General features: G+C 32.2%; 2 protein-coding genes and 1 non-coding gene across 3 annotated transcripts in view; 1 reads left to right on the plus strand and 2 right to left on the minus strand.

The window, feature by feature from the left end:
- LOC118042870 (uncharacterized) overlaps positions 1 to 3,016 on the minus strand; it is an 11,558-nt gene extending 8,542 nt beyond the window's left edge. The window contains exon 1 of the transcript XR_012171174.1: positions 2,549 to 3,016. This is a non-coding gene — a transcript (uncharacterized protein). The remainder of the gene's footprint in view (positions 1 to 2,548) is intronic.
- A 6,638-nt stretch (positions 3,017 to 9,654) lies between these two features.
- Positions 9,655 to 11,642, plus strand: LOC118042868 (probable adenylate kinase 7, mitochondrial). The gene is made up of 4 exons (XM_035050603.2): positions 9,655 to 10,075; positions 10,176 to 10,316; positions 10,551 to 10,712; positions 11,209 to 11,642. Exons 1-4 carry the CDS (start codon positions 10,022 to 10,024, stop codon positions 11,359 to 11,361), a joined length of 510 nt encoding a protein of 169 aa, XP_034906494.1. The 5' UTR covers positions 9,655 to 10,021; the 3' UTR covers positions 11,362 to 11,642.
- A 655-nt stretch (positions 11,643 to 12,297) lies between these two features.
- On the minus strand, positions 12,298 to 19,422 carry LOC118042867 (uncharacterized). The gene is made up of 9 exons (XM_035050601.2): positions 19,254 to 19,422; positions 17,536 to 18,297; positions 16,007 to 17,097; positions 15,278 to 15,563; positions 14,921 to 15,145; positions 14,394 to 14,567; positions 13,645 to 13,839; positions 13,406 to 13,519; positions 12,298 to 12,855 (listed from the first exon to the last, which is right to left on the minus strand). The coding sequence occupies exons 2-9, from the start codon at positions 18,205 to 18,207 to the stop codon at positions 12,523 to 12,525; spliced, it is 3,090 nt and encodes a 1,029-aa protein (XP_034906492.1). The 5' UTR covers positions 18,208 to 18,297; positions 19,254 to 19,422; the 3' UTR covers positions 12,298 to 12,522.
- Positions 19,423 to 20,618: the final 1,196 nt, after the last annotated feature.

A 20,618-nucleotide genomic window follows, 5' to 3' on the forward strand; every position in this document is an offset into this window, starting at 1 on the left:
AGAGAGAGAGAGAGAGAGAGCATTACCTTCTAAGCAAAAATGGCTATATGACTAAAAGCACCAGCCGCTTAATTTAGTATATAGCAAATATGGTTTCTAGCTACAAAACGTTCTGCCATGGTTCTCTGTATATAGCCCATGTCAATTTCTAACAAGTGCTTAAATTCTGTTATGTTCTTCATTAAGATTAAAAAAAGGGAGCGTATCAGTTTGTCGAAAACGGCAAATCTATTACCATTAGAATAGTCAAGTCTCTTGTTTTGGGAGAAATTCCAAGTGAATTTATCCTTTACTTCGAATGTAATGTATGATAAAGAAAGAATGTCTGCCAAAAGCATTAGTGATATCCCAAGTTTCCAATAAACAAAAAAGAAAAAGAAACGCTATAGCTAATTGATCTAACCAGCCTTTAGTCGGAGATCAGATCAAGAGTTATGCTCTTTTCTTCAAGGGTACGCTAGCAGCTATTCAGTGAGGACTGTAATTTGAAGTTTTCTCTCTGCATGCACAACTCAAAAGTACTGTAAATGGACATCTCCTTGATCAAAAAGCAATTATAATTTCTTTAATATACTGATCTTATTAGTCCCTGAAGGGGTTACAAAACACTGTGGAGATTACATGAAAACCTGCTCTCTCAACCTACTCCACCAAAATTTATCTGGCATGCATGTCCAGCATGTACACTTTTGCATCTCATCATAACATTCAACAAGATCAAAGGATTTAAAACTTATTAAATGATGGTAAATATTGTCTGAACAATAGTGAGAATCAAAAGAGTAGCAGCCGCAAAAATAGAAACAATTGTCCATGGGGTGCCAAAGTAATTGTTCATCAACAGAGCACGCCATCTTGGAATCCTGCGCCGGTAATACGTGTTCACGTCCTGGCACAGTTTTAGATAATAGTATTTTTTCAAGTAAGCATCCTGATAAAGCTTGTTGAAGAATTGCGTTGCCTCATCTGGATTCAACCAATTATCAATGATTCCACTACTGGTGAATTTATCCATATCTGTGGTAGTGTTAATGAGGCTGTCTAGGAGGACGGCATATGAAGTGATTCTGTCAGTGCATTTAGGACAAGACTGCTCATAGCTGATGAGGTTTCGAATGATGACTTCAGTTGTCTCCTGAATTAGCAATGGAGGGATTTCCAGGACACCATCTTGGAATTTTATATCCAAGATGCTTCTTGACTCACCCGCCTTCAATTTAATTCCGGCGGCTACAAGATTTGTGACGGAAGGAATAGGTTCCCATCCCATTTCACCATCTTCCTCTTTTCCAGATGACAAAACTAACCAATTTCTTAAGAGGTCAAGCAAATGTTTTTTTCCTTGGTAAGAGGGAAGTATGGGGGGTGGATTGGATGAAAAAATGATGTGAAAGAAATGAAGGGCAAGTTCTGCGAGGGTTGTCGTCTTTCCAGGTTCCGCGGTCATGTTGAACAAGTGTTCAAGGACCAACCAAGGTATTTGGTTTTCTACCAATATCAAGTCATGATATAGGTACTGCAACATACAAGACATGTTGAAGATAGGATCATCATCTTCTCTAAGATGACTATCTTTATCCTTTCTAAATAGCTCAATAAGAAAGCAACCATCTATTACCAACATGCTTACAAAATCCTCTTCACCGACATCAATTGGTCCGGCATAACACGAACGTGCCTCTTTCTCGATCCCCCTGGTGGATTTGATCAACGCCTTCAGTGTTATGCTCGCAGATCTTCGGGAAAGAAGGCCTTTGAGATACTTCAGTTTAACTTTCTCTGTAGATTTCATCAGTGGATGGTGACGGTGCCAGGGGCCAATTGAAAATGCGTTGGGGGTATAAGCTTTTTCGCTATGCCTTCGGAGAATTTGTGGCACTCTAAAGATGCATACTTTATCAGGCATTATCAAATTCTGGGACATCATACTTTCAACGGAAGATGTCAATGAATCAATATCAACTGTGACCTGATCATCTACTCCATGAGAAGGACCGCATATATCAGCACTCCTTGGACCACCATCCCTTTCGGATCTTGCCATCGTTTCTATGTGAAGAATCGTTAAAGAAGAAGAAAAGAATAATGAGGACAAAAAAATAATTAGAATCTACTTTAAGAGAAAGAAAAAGATTTCTAAGCTAAGTGTGAAAAGTATCCCATTCAACGAATTGTATATCTCTTTTAAACCCATAAATTCTTCAGGCCAAGCTCAACAAACCATGATTCGAGTACATACTCAGAACCCAAGCCCTTCCAAATCCTTCCGGGTTGTATAAACTTATCCTACACAAACAAAGTTTTCTGCAAGGTTTTGAACTCAGCTGCACTCCAAACATAACTCTGTTGGGAGTTTAGAAAGGTTTGTGATTTTTCAATCCTTTTGAAAAGAATAGTTTCCTAGCAATTTTCCCAAATGAGCAATCAGAAGGACCTATGAAGCTAACGAGCTGTGGTGTAAGGTGTAGGAGAACATATATTAGCATTAAGCTTCTCTCATACCTGACAGATATTCAACTGTGCAAAGATAAAAATGGTGAAGCATTACCTTTCTCGATTAGCCAAAGCCTTGATTCGTTCTTGAGGCTCTAAAAGTGAATTCTTCAGGGTTAGGGGCATGCACGTTTATTGTTTATGGAAGAGCAGATTGAGGCATTTGAAGATAAGTCTGTGAAGCATAGGCCGAGTAGGGAGGAAAATTTAGATGTTTCTCATGCGCAGCTAGAATCAGAAGGAGGGGATGAAAAGAAGTAAGAATTACATATTTCTGGATGATATTTAAGGCATTGCAATACTGAGACATCTTAAGGGGCATTGTATGGAACTTTGCATCAGTCCTATTCTTTTCTTTGGAGACAAAACTTCCTAGGAATCTATCTTTAGAACTTCTCAAGTGTGAAATAAACAGCGTCGGTGGAAATGCAGCAAAGTAGTGTCTTCTAATCAATTCAGATGGTTTCCATTTGAAGCTTCTCTCTTTGTTCAATTTCTTTGGAATATTAGGCTTCCGTTTAACTCTAGTTAGTTCTCTTTTGCAATGGTGATGAAGTTTCTAGTCCATTTTATTATATTCTTTTTGTAAATTTATAATTTAGTTACTTTTCCAAATGATAATGGAGAACATTTTGGAGAAAAAGAAGGTTAGGTTAATGTAATTTTTAAAATTATGGAACATTATCTTAAGGGGCATTGTATGGAACTTTGCATCTACAAAAACTTAGCATCCTAAGGGGCATTGTATGGAACTTTGCATCTAGAATCAGTCCTATTCTTTTCTTTGGAGACAAAACTTCCTAGGAATCTATCTTTAAAACTTCTCAAGTGTGATATAAAAGCAACAAAGTAAGTAGTGTCTTTTAATTTCCTCCTGCTAAGTTCATTTGACTGCTTCACGGCATCATCCTGTGGTTTCCATTTTAAGCTTCTCTCTTTGTTCAATTTCTTTGGAATATTAGGCTTCCGTTTTAACTCTAGTTAGTTAGTTCTCTTTTGCCTCGTTAAAGTCCTATATATATTATGGAGCCAAAAGACCTGTGCGATTTACGTAATCGAGCCACACTCCTCAATCAACCAGCTTTTTATGCGTTTAGGTAAATTACAGCAAATCCTATTCAATATTATAAAATTATAATTCATTTAAAAGTCCAAGTTTTGATTAAAAAAAAAACCATTTATTATGTCTAAAACACTCTTAATTACTATTTTAAAAAAAAATACAAAAAATAATATTAAAAATAAAACTCAAAACAAAATTAATAGTGAAATTAATATTGTCCGTGAACTAAAAAATATATATTGTGTCCATTTTTCTAATATTCTTTTTTGTAAAGTTTTAATTTAGTTACTTTTTCCAAATGGTAATGGAGAACATTTTGGATAAAAAAAAAAAAAAAAGGAGGTTAGGTTAATGTAATTATTAAAATTATAATTATAAAACAAACTAAAAGAGTTGGGTTATTTTAACACTATTTATATGAAGAATTCAGTTTTTTTTTTTTATTTTAGTCCTCACAATGTTCATATGAACAAAGCGATCTTTTTTATCATTTTAATTATGGATTTTATTTTTCAATCTCACTATCCCAGGTTATATTACCATGGTTTCATGTGTTTGGATTTTTTTTTTTTTTTCAATTTCAATTTGCATGCTATCGCTTTTACAAAGTGTTGAAAAATATTCTAATAATTAATTACAACTAATTTTATGAAATAGAACTTTAGGTTACCGTTATTAAAAAAAAAAAAAAAACTAAAAAAAGAGGGACCAACTTTAAGATAAAAAAGAAAAACGAAACAAATATCATTTAGACTTTGGCCTAGAAAACCTTACTTTGATCCCCAAAGTTTCAGTTATTTATTTATTTGGCCCTATTATTCTAGAAATTTATAATTTAACCCCAAATCTTATTTATTTTACCTTTCAATCCCTAAATGTTGAGAGAGCAAAGTGGCAGTCACCGGAAAATATAGAGGGGAGAGATTTTAATTAATACATTCTCTAATATATTTTTTTGTTCATTTTGAAAAATACTAACTAATTTTCTTAATTGTTTTTATATTTTTTTAATGTTTCAAATAGATTATAGTGATTTTTTTAGATTTTATTTTATTTTATATTTTAAATAAATAAATTGTATTTGTATAATGACATTACAAGAACAAAAATTGATTTTAAATAAATAAATTATTTTTTAAATTTTAATTAATATCTCCTTTCTCTCTTTGTTTAATTATCTTTTTACTTTTCATGATTTTTTATTTAAATTTTAATTAATACATTCTCTTTTATATTGTTTTATATTGTTTTGTTCATTTTTGAAAAAATAATAATTAATTTTCTTAATTGTTTTTATATTTTTTTTAATGTTTCAAATAGATTATAGTGATTTTTTAGATTTTATTTTATTTTATTTTGTATTTTAAATAAATAAATTGTATTTGTATAATGACATTACAAGAACAAAAATTGATTTTAAATAAATAAATTATTTTTTAAATTTTAATTAATATCTCCTTTCTCTCTTTGTTTAATTATCTTTTTACTTTTCATGATTTTTTATTTAAATTTTAATTAATACATTCTCTTTTATATTGTTTTATATTGTTTTGTTCATTTTGAAAAAATAATAACTAATTTTCTTAATTGTTTTTATATTTTTTTTAATGTTTCAAATAGATTATAGTGATTTTTTAGATTTTATTTTATTTTATTTTGTATTTTAAATAAATAAATTGTATTTGTATAATGACATTACAAGAACAAAAATTGTTTGTTATTGACAACCAAAATTAACCTTTAGGTAAAAAAAAACATATAAAATAAAAAGGACAATCAAGGTTAAATATTTGAATGTGCATGTATATTTTATTTTTACGAGGAAGATTATCCTCTTTTTTTTAGTTTTTAACTAATTTATCACTCGTGCTTTCATTGCGGTTTAAATATAAAATTTTGGAACATAAAAAATACACAAATCGTTAAAAGAAATTGGGCATTGTCATTAAACTTGATGCAACAGTTCAAACTTAAAAAATCATAACTCGAGTATTTGATTATTATTTAATCAATTTATCAAACCCGCAATCTAGGTTAAGTACTTTGCTGGCCTGAATTCATTTTTTTTATTTTATTAGATGATAGAAAATACAAAAAAATTGATTTACTATAAATCCAATACTCAAAAATAAAATTCAATAAAAATCTCACACTAAATGATAGAATTGAAAAAAAAAAAACTAAAGATATAAACAAAAGGGCCAAAAAATCTCAACCTGACTTTTTTAATTAATATTTAGTCAATCTGTCAAACTCATGACCCGAATTGTAGACTTCACTTAATCAATTTTGTTTTTTTATTTTATTTTATGATAAGAAATATGAAAGTTGATTTACCATCAACTCATTAATAAAGGATAAAATTTAATGAAAATCATACACTAAATGATGGAATTGAAAAAAAATACAAAAAAAAAAAGATATATATAAAAAAAAAGCTAAGAAATCCCAACTCGATTCTTTGATTAATAGTTATTCAAACTCGTGATCTGAGTTATGGACTATATTGATTCTATTTTTTTTATAAAACTTATTATATGATAAAAAATATAAAAATTGATTTATTGTTAATTTAATACTAAAAAGTAAAATTAAATAAAAACTCAATAAGAATTAAATAAAAAAAACTAAAAATAGAAAATTGATGTTTATAACAAAGCCAAGCATTAACCAAGGGAGCCAAGGATTGAAGTTCATAACAAAAGACCAAATTAATATATTTACTTAGCTCAGTGTAGCTTATTTTATAAACTATTTGGGTGGTTTGAAGGTGACATGACTCGTCTCCTGCATATTTAAAATAATTTATAAATTGGCTTACGCCCTTTGACTATTTTTTTTTTTTTAATATAGTTCAAAAATTAAGCTACAAGGGTTTAGATTTTTCTTTTTTAAAGATGTTTGTGGATATACTCTATTCAGGTTTGGATTTGTAATTATAATCAATTTAACATTTAATAAATTATAAATTATAATCTTAATTCATTTAATGTTTTTGAATTCAAGTTGGTTGAATATATCATATTGGATTAATTTTTTATATAAATATTAAAAATATTCATTGGTAGGGCTTATGAATTTTCTTATTCTTAAACTATGCTTATAGAAATAATTGAGAACACTACAGAAAAGCAGGCAGAAATCAATTGATGTTCTAAAACAATAGAGTCAGCTGAAGAATTTTAGAGTTTGAAATGGAAATGCACCTTCACACATGGGAGAATAGCAAGTTCTGGGCTTGAGATCCAGTACAAAATGGTCCACTCAGCTGAAATCAATTGATTTTCTTTTAACACTCCTGGATTTTCCCTCCAAAATAATCTGCTTCTAAATTATTTCACGTTAAGACTTGTTTTTTCTGAGGCTTATATTCTCTCCGATCCTCACCCAAAACAAAATGGTCCACTCAGTTTGCACATAGGCCTAATAAAAATAGGCTAAATAAAAAAAATAACAAAGAACAACAAATAAAAAGATATGAAATAATCCATGTCATATTAAAAATTAGGGAAGAATCATATAGAAAGCAACAAAAAATAATGGATCATAATCTCTAATTAAATAAAATCTAAATGATAAAACTGAAAAATACATGAATTTAAAAAAATTGAAAAAAAAAGGGGCAAACTCGACGCATCTTCTAAATCTATATTAATCTCTAAAACTCGCAACTAGAGAGATTTTAGACCTGGATTCAATTAAAAAATTCAATTCTCAACTACTTTAATATTGAATTGAAGGTTGAGATGGAGAAAGTATCAGTTTAAAAAATTTATCAAAGTAAAAAAATAATTAACAATCAAAAGAATAAAGATCAAATCTGATAAGAAATAAATTGGAGGAAGAAATCTTTAAAAAAAATTAATTTTAAAAATTATCTCAAATAAAATAAATAGACATCAAAATAGTAGGGATCAAATCTAACAAATAAAATAAATAAAGGAAGGTAAAATTGAAAATAAAATTCAATTGATAAATAATTTCAAATAAAATAAATAGTAATCAAAATAACATAGATTAAATCTAGAGGCAAAAATAATTTAAAAGGTTGTTTTGAAAATTTAGAGGGTCATGCATGGAAATTGAAGATGAAAGAGAAAAAAAAAAGGAAAAGGTTATCAGAGTCAAACCAGAGGGCCGTTGGTTACACGCGTTGCCTAGGGATGGACAGGTTACTAAAACAATTCTAACGTCACCCAATAAACCACCATATGTTCAACCAAACACCTCATTACACACCGGCTAAATAGCGTTAAAACAACTCATGTGCTTATGCGTGCAATGCACATAACAACTTTTTTAAAAAAAATAATATTAATATTTATTGAATTATAAAATTGTTCCTTAGCCAACTTAATTATAACTAAAACCAAGATGAAAAAAAAAACCATTGAATGTCAAATAAAAAATTCTGTTTTTAAGACTAATTTAATCATTTTATTATGTTTTTAAAAAAGTACAAAGTTAAAAAAAAACCCAAGGCAAATTAATCACTTTAATATGCTTCAAAAAGTTGAAATGACCAATTTTATCCTAACCAATCTGATAATTATTAATATACTTTTTTTTTAGGGTTGTATTACTTTAAATAGTTATTTCAATTATTTTTACTTGGAATAATAAAATAATCATTATAATGTTAAATTCACAATACAATATATCTTGGTTTACAGTAAAAAGCTGATTCTTATTATTATTTTTTTATAAACTAGATCAAGTTTGTGCAATTTGATAAAATCCAGGAAGACATAACAAAATACAAGGAGTTTTAGAGATAAATTAATATTATAATTAAAAAAAAAATTGGAGTCATATTTAGAAATTTTTAGATCTAAAAAATTTAAAATACTAGTTTGAAAAAAATATATATACTGTGGAAAATATATTTTAGAGATTCTTCATTGTTTACTAGCTTTTCATATAAAGTAAATATATAAGCAATTCAATTTTTTTTCTCTTTTATATACAAGTTATTTTTAGTAATGTAAAAATTAATTTCTTTTGACATTTTTATACTTACTTAGTAGTATAAGTTTACTTTTATTATAAATTAAATATAAATTTTTTTTTCAAGTTAACAATATCACTCTAAACTCTAACATGATGATTTTTAATTTGAATGAAATAAAATTAATATTTTATAATTATATTATCATGAATATAAAATATTAAGATGACTATTATAAATTATAAAAATAATTTCTTATAAAAATAGTTTTTATCTTGATTTATTTTTATTTTTTTAACAAAAACTTTGTTTTCGTTTTCAATAAATAAACATGTTTTCTAATTTTTTTTTTATTAAAATAAATAAAAAAAAACTAAAAATGAAAAAAAAATGTTAATGAACATATATGGAATTATCAAAGATGTGCTGAAGCATTTGGCTAGTTTATCCTGCAGAGCAGGTTCATTGCAACGTGGCGCAACGGAAGGAAAATAGTATAAAAAATCCTGTTTAGCTTTTCCAGTTTATTTTAAAATATATTAAAATAATATATTTTTTATTTTTTAAAATTTATTTTTAATATTAATATATCAAAACAATTTAAAACTTAAAAAAATTTATAAAAGTATAAAAACACAATTGTAATCACAATGAAACATGAAATTTTATGTTTAATAATAATATAAATATTTTTTTTATTTTTTAAATTATAATATATTAAAATAATTTTTTTAATATCAACACATTAAAATAATTAAAAAATATTACTTTAATTGTTTTTTTAAAAAATAATTTAAAAAACATATTCTACAACATAAACAAACACTCAAAACCACAACGCCATGTGTCGTAATTCTAAGCGGTTCCACGTCTTGTGGAAACCTCGAGTCGCTCCGACCCCACCGTTAACCAAAATAAATACAGCTCCAACTTTCCCTCTTTAAGCTCCTCAAAAGCTACAATCCCAGCTCTGACTTCAAAGTTCAAAAACCTCTCAACCAATCAAAATCAAACCCTACTAACACATCTTCTACGTGTCGCACTCTTATTAGCTGTAATGGTATTACCGTAATTTCTACAAGTACCAAGGGCATTTCCAGATCAAACCTGTCTCCTCCTCTCTTCCTCTTAAACCCCACTTTTTTTCTCCTTAGAAACCCTCTTTTTCTTTTTGCTCATATTTGCAAAAGAATCTCTCTCAATAGCCGCCATGGCCTGGCTTAACCGATTAGCCATCACCGCAGCGCCATCACTCCGTCGTGTTAGCCGATTCCCCGGCAGTCGAGGTTATGGATCAGCAGCGGCAGTCCAATGCGACTATGATTATTATGATGACTATTATTCAGAAGCCGTAGAAGACTACGGACAGCTTAATCGGCTAAAGCCGAATTTGGAGTCGGTGGCTGGGGTCGGCTTCAGGGAGAGGAGTGCAGTGGGTGTTAATAGGAGACCCAGGAGCTAAAAAGCATGTTTACGCAGAGAAACTCTCGAAGCTTCTAGAAGTTCCTCACATTTCCATGGGTACCCTTCTTCGTCAAGAGCTTAACCTTAACTCTTCTGTTTATAAACAGGTGCTTTTTTAGGGTTTTTTTTATTGTAAAGTCCTGGTCTTTATTTTTTTTGGTTAATGGGATTTGATATTGATTGGTTTTTGGAATGTTTTGTTTTTAGATTGCAAATGCGGTGAATGAGGGAAAATTAGTGCCTGAAGATGTGATTTTTGGGTTGTTATCAAAAAGGCTTGAAGAGGGTTATTATAGAGGTGAAAATGGGTTTATTTTGGATGGAATTCCCCGAACGAGAATTCAGGCTGTAAGTTTCTCGTTTTCTGATTATTGGCATTTGTGTTTCGCAAGCAAGTGGATGATTGTGGGGTTTTGTTTTAATTGGTAGAATTTAAGGACTGTTGAAGGAATGGAAGTTGAATTGTTTTAAAAAAAAAAATTATTATTATTATTTTGCATCTTTTTAGTGGTGTTTTTATATACGTAATTATGGCATTTTGTCTTATGATGATTGAGGAAATGGTGGGATTTTTCTTTGCAGGAGATTCTTGATCAAATTGCGGATATTGATCTAGTTGTTAATTTTAAATGCGGTGAAGTGAAAGTGGTGAAAAAGAATCTTATAAGTGCAGAAAATTCGAGTTACTCTGTTGCTGATGCGGGAAGTGTGTCAAATGAAAAGTCTCGAATATACGCGCAGGAGGTACAACGTTTTCTTTTTCATTTCTGAATTAGATTTCGCATTATTGGTGTTTTGAAGTGTTCATTTAGTGATTATGAGTTTTTTTTTTGGTTCAAAAACAATGCTTATCTATGTTCTTACTTCTGGCATCCTAGATGCCTCTGAAAGGGCTGTATATTTTCGCCTAGTTACATTAGAATTGCATTTTGCCACTGATAGCAGTTTTCATGGCCCTGTGCTTTGTATTACCATTGATATTTTCCTATTCTTCATTATCAAACTCTGTGTAGATTTTGGATATTGGAGCGTTTATTCAGTTCTCTGGTCATCATTATTGGAATATGGTTAACATCGAAGAAAAATGATTTATATTATCTTACGTTTGCTGCTTGAAAGAATATACCACAAAATGTCTTTTCACATTGTCGAACGATTGTTTGAGTCCTTTTGGTTCAAGTTAATATTTTAATCAGAGGAATTCGGTAATTTGCTCATTAAGTATTTGTTCTTTTATTAGGGAAAAGCGTTGGAAGGATACTACAGGAAACAGCAGAAGCTTCTCGACTTTCAAGTGGCAGGTGGATCTGGAGAAACATGGCAAGGCTTGTTGGCTGCATTACACCTCAAACACCTGAGTGCTGTTAGTTCTTCACCAAAACTGGCTGCCTGATTCTTCTTCCATGCAAACTGCTGACTGCTTCGGTTTCATTCCCAAGCAGGCATGGTATAGTAAATATTTATAATGGGACCACCATACGAGTTTGTGTGGCGATTGTCCAATTGGATTTTTGAATCTTTCTTTTTGAAGTTTAGCTTATCTAAGCAGTTGCAATTTTGAGAATGTATGGTTTTAAGGTAATTTTGGCGAGAGAGATATAAAACAAAGAACACCGGCAAGTGTATTTTTGCGTCTTGTCTCCGATTTGTGGTCTATATTGTGTTTCAATTCAATCTGTCCGGTACACGAATTTAGTTCTGTGGAAGTCATATGCTTGCTCCCTTCGTGTCTTTTCTTCTTTTCCTCAACTTTCAGAAACTGGGATGGCCTATGAAGCTTTGATTCAGTGATGATGGACTGACTCCACGGTCAAGGCTGGAGCTCCAAGAGTTAAGAGGTTTCTAGATTCAAACCCCGCCCTCCTAGAACGATAATGACAGGAGAAAAGAAAAACAGTAGCTACTCAAATGGCGGCAGCTGAACCTTGATTTGAACTAATTGTTCGCATCTGCAGGCTTGCCAAGTCTTTTTGAACATCTATGTCGTTCCATGAGCCTCCAAAAAGACTATGGCGCTTTAATAACCCTAACACCTTGTCGTAGGAATATTGAGCTCCTTGAGAAATGTTCTGAAGACCAGCTTCAGATACAGAAGTATGCATAAGGGATGCTAACTTCCACGTCAGTTACAATGGCACTCTGTCAACCCGGTTTTGGACCATACAAATTCCAAACACTATCAGGGCAAGTTGGCAACTTGGTTTTTAGCTTCAAGACCCGAACATAGCTTGTGCAAGCTAATACACATGCCTAAAAATTCAGGAATTAATTAAAACAAACAATACCTGTTTCATGAAGCACTTTATCAGTTGAGATTTAAGAATCACAATTAAGGGTCATGAAAAGAGAAATTTATCTTCAAAATGCTAAAACAGGCACTCCATTTCTACATGAAGGATTGAGATGTTCTCTAAAGCTACACGATTTGCATTTTCCTTTTTTACAAGTACAAGATAACCAAATGGACCCAAAACTTGACTGCTGATTTACTACTATAAAGCAAACAAAGCTAATCATACATTATTTGTATAGACATGTGAATTTACATATATAGTTACTCACTGTTCATCCATATCTCTCTGAGAAGTTCATATCTGATGGTATTGTCAATGCCCTTCTTTGATTTCCAGCTGGGCTTTGTTGGGGCAGGTGAAGACCGCACCCCATCAAGTATGATCGAAGCCAAAGGTGAATTCAATTCATCAAGCTCATCATCACTGGTGTAGGATTTTCTGACAATTGAGGAGCCACTTTTTCTCAGCTTAGATTGACTTCCAAACTCTCCAATGATTTTGGCAATGGAAGCTGTTGAAGGTGGTAAATAGATCGGAGGAGCTGCAATGCATGGTACCGTTGTGACAGACTCCTCTCCAGCCTCAATAGCATCCTAAATGAAATTAAAAAAAAAAAAGAGAGATGATTGCTTATGATCTCGTAATGAGCTTATTCCTGGTGGTGATACCACAGTACTCTTAAATCAGCTAATTCACGGTGGCAAGAATACATAGCACTCTTAAAATGTAGTATAGACAAGAGGATGCAATTTGATCTATGTGGTTCTAGCTAGCTTTAAAATAGAGCCAACTCAAGGTAGGCTTGTGGCCAATTCAAAACCAGCAAATTAATCATTGGAACGGAGGGCAACAACTAATGCAGAATTCCGGGGGTCCCATTTTTTCTGTTCTTGTTTTAAGATCTTTTTGTGCAATTCTTTATGCAACGTTTCAGTAATAACTAACAAGGATTTGGTCCCAGTTAAATCAATTACCAATTTACAACCAACATTTATATTTTTTAACCAATACCAACTCACTAACAACTTGCACCCTTATAAAAAGATTCATGCTAAATGTCATCAGCCTCCAGGAACATGCCTGAGTAGAACCATTGATAAGTACAGAAGTGAAACATATCCATTCATTTTGAATGTGACTAACCTCAGTGTCCAAGGCTTCAAATACAACATCTGGAATAGGATCTGGACAAAACTCGTCTAAGACAAAATCATCAAGAACCCTCTTGATCAATGGTGCAGCGAATGTGGGGCATACCTTCAAAAATAACATGATGTTTATTAAGGATTGAAAACATGGCTCATGCAAGTTTGAGATGAATGAAGGGTGTGAGTATGTCGAGCTTGCAATGAATATGAATAAATAGCATGAGTATGCCAAACCTCTTTTCTGATGGATTTACTTAAGAGCATGTCCTTTGGAAGCATCATGAGATCACTTAATGCATTAAGGAGATGGAAAGGCTTGAATGTTGTGTCTGGTCTCTCATCAGTCTCATCGTTTTCATTGTCATCTTCAAGCAAGTCATCATCATCCATACCAAATAGATCAGTCAGCCATCTTGACCAGTTCCCAATCTGATATTTTCAAAAAGTACCAAGGAAAGTTACTACATTAATGACAGTCATAGAAAACCTTAAACACCCTCTCCAATGATACAGGTTAATGGGTTTCAAATTGGTGTCTCTTATCATCAAGTCTAGTCTTTGGTATGAATAGGATTTACCAACTTGTGAAGACAAATGGACATGCAGCATCAAAATATCATATGCATGCATGGTATGTAGATGTTTTTCTTAGCATGAACCTCTTTTCCCTTTCTTTCTGTCTTTCTTTTTTTTTTTTTCCCGTGAGAAGCATGACATGGATTATTCAAATGTGGAAATAAGAGGAGAAAAACAGGTCACGTCTAGCACAACTTTTGGAGATGTCGGATGGTATCTGAACTGTCCTCCCCTTCAATTTTGAAAAAGGAAAGGAAAAGGAGACATGTTTGGCTCCCATTTTACAACTAAATGGTTGCAAATTTAAGAGAGGTAGCAATAAAAGACCAAAATGAAGGTCAAACTCTAAAAGATAACAGCAACAAGTTCCCTTAGGTTAGGCTTCCGTGTCAGAACTTTATCCTCACCACATTTTTCAGTTGTGCACCAGCCCCAAAGCTCGATGACCCTGCTGGAATTGGGAGAACTTTTGGATCACTGATGGGATCAGATACTGGATCGGTTGGGATCTCATCAACAGATTCACGAAGGATAGCATTGAACATTGCCACATCTAATCTAGCTACGCATTGCTCCATTATCTAGAAACATAATAGTAATATATTATCATGCCATATTGTTTGCAGAAACAAATTATCAATAGTTGGAAAAGCATAATCAAAGACAACTAATATTAGTTAACAAATGAAAATTAGTTGAAACAAATATCAGCTAACATGCTGTCAACAACCATATGAGTTCAACAATTCAGCATTCTTGTTTTCAGATGATATTTCAAATATTCCTCCATCTACACAGTAAAAGCAACACCATATGTTTTTCACGTTCAAAGAATTCCATTGTAAGCTATGTTGGTTGTTCACATGCTATAACTTGTCAGTGGTATATAAAAACACATTAACTTTGATGACACCATTGAAATTTATAGATTTACCAGTCTTGCCAGCACAGGTAAACAGCCACATTCATGGCCTCCAGCTCGAACAGGACAAAGTCTTTCACAGGCATCTTTGAATGCCTTCTTCCAATGCTCTAATGAAATGTTCCCTTGGTCTTCGTGAACCAACCTTGATGTCCTTCCAAGGTTTTTCTTAGAGCCAGAACTATCAAGTTGAGCAATTTCCTTTGTAGCAGCAGCTTGCATGTGTGGGGTCAGAGTCTGGTGCAGAACCATGAAAAAGATTCATGTCAAGTAATATTAAAGAAGCAGAGTTTTAATATTTTAAAATAATAGTGCAGTTAATGAGAAATCAACAAAGACAAGGGAGAACAGGATGAATTAATGAAGAACCTGCCACCAGATTGATTCAATGGTGCGGGAGAAGATCCAAGCTTCAACTCTTTCCAGTGCAGATGTAAATACATGCGGGTCCTCCCAGTCACTGGAATCTTCATAAAGACCATTCTTATTTCCCTTTCGGCTGGGAGATACCTCTTTCCATTTCAATGAAGATGATATGATCTTGTTTCCCTTCCTTTCCGTATGTTGTCCTGAAGAAATTTTGCTTTCTGTATCACCAATAGTTTGGCTTATAATTGTCCTCAAAACAACTGAGTTTGATAACCAAAATGTCAACCTGTATTTAGAGTAAAAGCATGAAACATGAGCTTGCAAAATAATTTTGAGAATATCAGTTAGATAGTAAAGAAAGTAGCAGTAGAAAGAATAGTAGCACAGGTGACATGGTTTTTTAAACAATTATATTTCCACCACAGGATGTTTTCAGGTTGAAAAACACATCATGGTTCACGGCCAGGGTTGTGGTGTTCCAGTCAAAATAAAATGATTTTCTTTTGTCCTTCTTTGGCTCCAATATTGTTGTGGAGTCGGGTCAGGTAATTTAGCCTTTGTAAGGAAGATACTATATTCACTTGGTCAAACCAGAATAGATAACTTCTTGGGTCCAACATGTAACTTTGATGGGAATCCAACTTCACATACTTTAGAATATCAAAATAAATGATGGTTGCATGGTGAAAGATTCCTGGAGATTTAGAAATGGATGTGAATTAGAAATACCTAGGGACGTCATTTCCACATGCTTTTGCAACCAGAACTAGTCCTGAAATGGCACTTCTTGCTGCAGTAGCTCTTCTTGACTGGAAACTTTCTCTACAAGCATGAAGATATAGTCTAGAAAGGCGGCGAGCCGGAGCATGAACCTTACTCATGGAACTTCCATGCTCAGCAACAACAGAGTAAAGAGAAGCCTCAATAGCAGCAGCTTCTTTCAACTCTCCCTCGAGCATCTTTATTTTGTGTTCCAATTGCTGGATCTTGCCATCTAAAATGGTTGTTCGGGTATCTTTCGGATAAATCTTTGCATTTTTTCTTTCATTGAAGCCAAGGCTCCCAGCACTGTGATGTACATCTCTCATCAGACCAACTTCATTGTGCTGATTTCTGCTACCAAATCCATTGCTCCTCAGTGAGTCTGATGATGACCTTACAGATTTCACATGCTTTAATCTATCAATTTTGAGGATATTTCCCTTCATATCAAAGCCCCCGGGTGAAGTAAATGTATCACTCCCCAGTGAGTCGTCATCTCTAGCATCATATGGAAAATTATCAATTGGTTCATCTTCTGAGAATTGCTTTTGCTCTTCCCCATTCTGACTGTGCTCTTCATTTACTTGAAAATCACCAGAGATTGTATTGCCAAGCTTTGCACCCACGTGGGGATTATCATCTGAAGATGTATTCTCATTATTGTTCTGGAAAATATCACCTCTCCTAATTGTGGTGATGCTATTAGTCACCTTTCCATGAACTTCCTGCCGGAAATCCTGATGGCCATTGCTTCTCTTGCTGGTATTAGCCTCTTCATCTTTGCTTTTGTAAGTGAAGGATGGGGAAGAAGAATGAACACTTTGAGCAACATCATCTTTCAGAATTGACGATGGACTAGAGATAGCAGAGTTCATTACAGAAGCATGACCATTGACTGGGCTCCCAACATCAGATGATAAATCTAAGGATGACGAATAAGATGAACTTCTTTTCAGCTTTTCTTGTGGTGCAGTATGTTTTTCCATCTCAATCTGTGAAGCTGCAGTAGGCTCCTTGTTAACAAGGTGCTTGCTCTCTGTCATTCTGACTGATCCATTCTGCAATTCAATATGAAGGGTTAACTTATCTGTTAGTTACAATGGAAACTAATTTCACAGGATGGCCATCCAGATGCGGAAATGCAAGAGGCTGTTCCTTTTACAGGTCCTGACAGAGGAATAGCATGTTGCAAAACATAATTGCTGAAAACTAGAAATAAGCTGTCTTGACAGGATTTGATAAGAACCTGAAGATGATTGGTAATTATTCAAATCTGGTTCATTTCTGAAGTTTCTGGATAATGGTGGATCTTATTGATTGAACACTGTTATTATTTTTTAATGGTAGCAGTGATGGTAAAACCTTTTTTGTTTGTTTATTTTTTTGAGGAGTCATAAAAGTAGAAAGTTGATGAAGGCCAAAATGGTTAACTGATAAATAGGTTCAAAATTGAATACTTGATTTGAAAAGTGAATCCAAAGAAAGAAACTGAGTACCTCATCATTTTGAGGAGGCAAACCCCCATTTGCCAGAGATGAGTGAGATGAAACATCATCATCAGTGAAAGAGGCAACCTCAGCTTCTTCAGCATATCCTTCGTTCATTAATGCTGAAACTGATTCACCGCCATTCTTGTCCATTGATACCCCTTTTGATAAGGATGAGGAGGTAGTGTGGCCCTTATCAATTGGCTGGATTTTAAAGTACAAAATAGGCTGAGGTGTGCTCCTAAAGCTCCGCTTGCTGTTTACTGGAGCAGTTAGGCTTATAGTTTCCTTGATGACACCATAATCTGCCAAGTCTACAACAGCAGTTGCCAGCAATTGAGCCTTATCCCTTCGAGGCTCATACAAATTGAATTCTAAGCAATTCTTCTGGAAGGTATCAGTATCCTTGCCTTTGACAGGCACTTCCCTCAACAAAGTCACAGGTAATCTAAAAGACTCATTGAACTCAATTTTCCCCTCACCAACAACAGTCCCAAGTGAAGGAACAACAGTGTTGGTAGACCCAGAATTGCGATCGCCATTTTCCCACTGAATGAGGACTGAACGAAGGGATCTCAGAGACTGAGATGGAGGCCAAGGCTTAATATCCTCAATGTGCACTAAATAATTAACCTGAACTGAGGAGCTTCTCCTGTTCTTTCCATTCATACCTAGAACCATTTCTGAGCATACACTTGAAATCCACCAAATCCAAACACCGTGGCAATGTGGTTATGGTTGTTTAATTATACAGCCTAGAACTCCAAGATCCTAAAATTCCAGAAGGCATATAAAACTCAGATGTTAAAGAATTTCACAGCTTTACAAATATAAGGGTAAAATCAGAACCAGACAGTGTACAGATTAATGACACAAAAGAATTTTTCTATTCAATTGCTAATGAAAGGAAAGAAAAGGAACTGAAACATTTTATATCATTTCTTTATTTCTTAGTACAGAAAATTGTGAAATCTCACTCAAGCTTAGATGAGCTTAACTATTCCCCTTACTTGAGTTTAAAACCCAGAAATTAAGAAACACTCAGAATGTTCTAATCTTTCCTTTCACAGCATTTTCTCAACAACCAAGCAGAGCAACATGCACCTCCTACCAACAAAGTTTAAGCCGAACATTGTAAAGTCTCATTAAAGATAAAAATTCACAACTCCAAGGCTATGAAGACAAAAACAAAAATTCCTCACAATTTTTTTTTAACAAAAAAAGCAGAGCAAGATATGTCTTCACATCCTTGAAAGAACTAATTTTGAATAATATCTGCATGGTAAAATTTCCAAATAATGGAAGAAAAAACTAGTAACAATTACAGCAATTACTGAACAAAATTGAAACTCATTTTTAGCTCATTAAACTGCTGCAAGTAAAAAGAACATTAAACATGAAGAAAATAAATAAATAAAACAATACTACAAAGAAACGTCGAGAAATCCTAAACAAATCTAACAAAACCAAAATGCAACAAGTTTCTTAGTCATTTTATCATGGTAACACTACTAGATCCACATAAAAACACATACCCAAAACTTATCCATAAAAGAAATGTCAACTTTCAACAAGAGCTAGCAAGTACGAAAGGGAAACATTAAAATGCAGGTATCAAAAAAAAAAAGAAAAAAAGAGGAAAGAAACCTTAGTATTATAGTAAATTTGTATGTATGGAACGGATGAAAATGAAATTACAAAAAAAATTAGCATTTTGATGGACTCACCTACTACCAGAGATTTCGCAGGATTTAGAGAAACTACAGAATCTTCTCTTTCGGATTTTTTGTCATTGGTCAAGCTAGTTCTTAACTCTTTCTCTCTGTTTGTGACTGTCAGAGGAAGCTTGTGTGTGTTTCTGTGTTGAGTGAGCAAGGCAGATAAAAAAAGAGAATGTCTTGTCTGGTAATAAGACATTCATAAAAATAAATAAATAAATAGAAAGCAAAGCCGACACCAACATACAAAATTTACCTAATTATTTATATATTTGATTAATTATATTCGAAGGAATTAGCTTAACAATGGATGGTTGTTTGCTATCATTTACGGTTTTAATTTTCTCTTTAAAATAATAGAAATGAAAAAAGGAATTTTACTTGCCTTAGAAAAACTGTAAACTCATGCTAAATCTTCTAAAAATCAATTTATTTTGTTTTGATAAATTTTAATAATTTGGTTGCAGTTTTTGGTTTCAAGAATAACAAATATACTAAAATATATGGGAGAATCACAATGGTTCCGGTATTTTTTTTTTTAATTGTTGGTTTGTACAGAATGGTTACATAATTTACTATTAAAATAATATTTTTAATTAAAAATATACATGTTCTACGAGTAAGACACGTTGTGTTTTTTAGACAACGACTATGTCATCTTTCAATGATCGAAAAATGGATTTCATCATATAAAATAATTCCTAGCCATCTCATCTTTCATCATACGTAGCATATGTAGTCTAAATATTCTCGGTTTATCGTCGATAATCTTTTTTTTCCCTTCATTTCTTTCTCCTACCATAACAAATATATTATGGTTCTTAGTGCTATTGGTATTTCAGATTCGATCATATTAGTTTTATTTTTATTTTATTTTTGTTAAAGTTTTATGTGTTTTTATTTTAACCCTTGGTTTCTAATTTGTATATATAATGATTTTCGATTTAATCCTTTTACTTTTAATTTTTAATTTTTGTCTCTTTATTCTTTTGACAAAGTTTTTATGGCTTTCAGTTTTATTCTTCAAATTAAATATATAATTTTGGTTTTTTCAATGATAATAATAATGATTTCACTTTGGTCCATCTTTTTTTATCTTTTATTATTTTTCTTGATATTTTTGTTAAAGTTTTTATTGTTTTTAATCATGTCCTTCTGATCAAGCTCAAGGTTTTTATTTTTTTCAATAATAATGATGATGGTGATACCGATGATTATTATTATGTTTAGTTAAAAAAATAGTAATAATGATGATAATGACGACGACGACGACGATAATAATAATAATAATAATAATAATAATAATGGTTGTTAAGAAAATAGTAATGATGATAATGAAATATTATTTATTTTTTATATAAATAATATTTTTTC

The sequence above is a fragment of the Populus alba genome, chromosome 1 (assembly GCF_005239225.2).
Source record: "Populus alba chromosome 1, ASM523922v2, whole genome shotgun sequence".
Lineage (NCBI taxonomy): Eukaryota > Viridiplantae > Streptophyta > Magnoliopsida > Malpighiales > Salicaceae > Populus > Populus alba.

Bases quoted from the DNA above. Each gene is read 5' to 3' on its own strand.
- LOC118042867 (XM_035050601.2), bottom strand. From the start codon at position 18,207: ATGGTTCTAGGTATGAATGGAAAGAACAGGAGAAGCTCCTCAGTTCAG. The intron at 15,564-16,006 runs GTATTTCTAATT...CTCTAAATACAG, and splicing joins TGTGGAAATGACGTCCCTAG to GTTGACATTTTGGTTATCAA. The intron at 13,840-14,393 runs GTGAGGATAAAG...TGAAAATATCAG, and splicing joins GTGCACAACTGAAAAATGTG to ATTGGGAACTGGTCAAGATG.
- LOC118042868 (XM_035050603.2), top strand. From the start codon at position 10,022: ATGGGTACCCTTCTTCGTCAAGAGCTTAACCTTAACTCTTCTGTTTAT. The intron at 10,317-10,550 runs GTAAGTTTCTCG...TTTTCTTTGCAG, and splicing joins CCCGAACGAGAATTCAGGCT to GAGATTCTTGATCAAATTGC. The intron at 10,713-11,208 runs GTACAACGTTTT...TTCTTTTATTAG, and splicing joins CTCGAATATACGCGCAGGAG to GGAAAAGCGTTGGAAGGATA.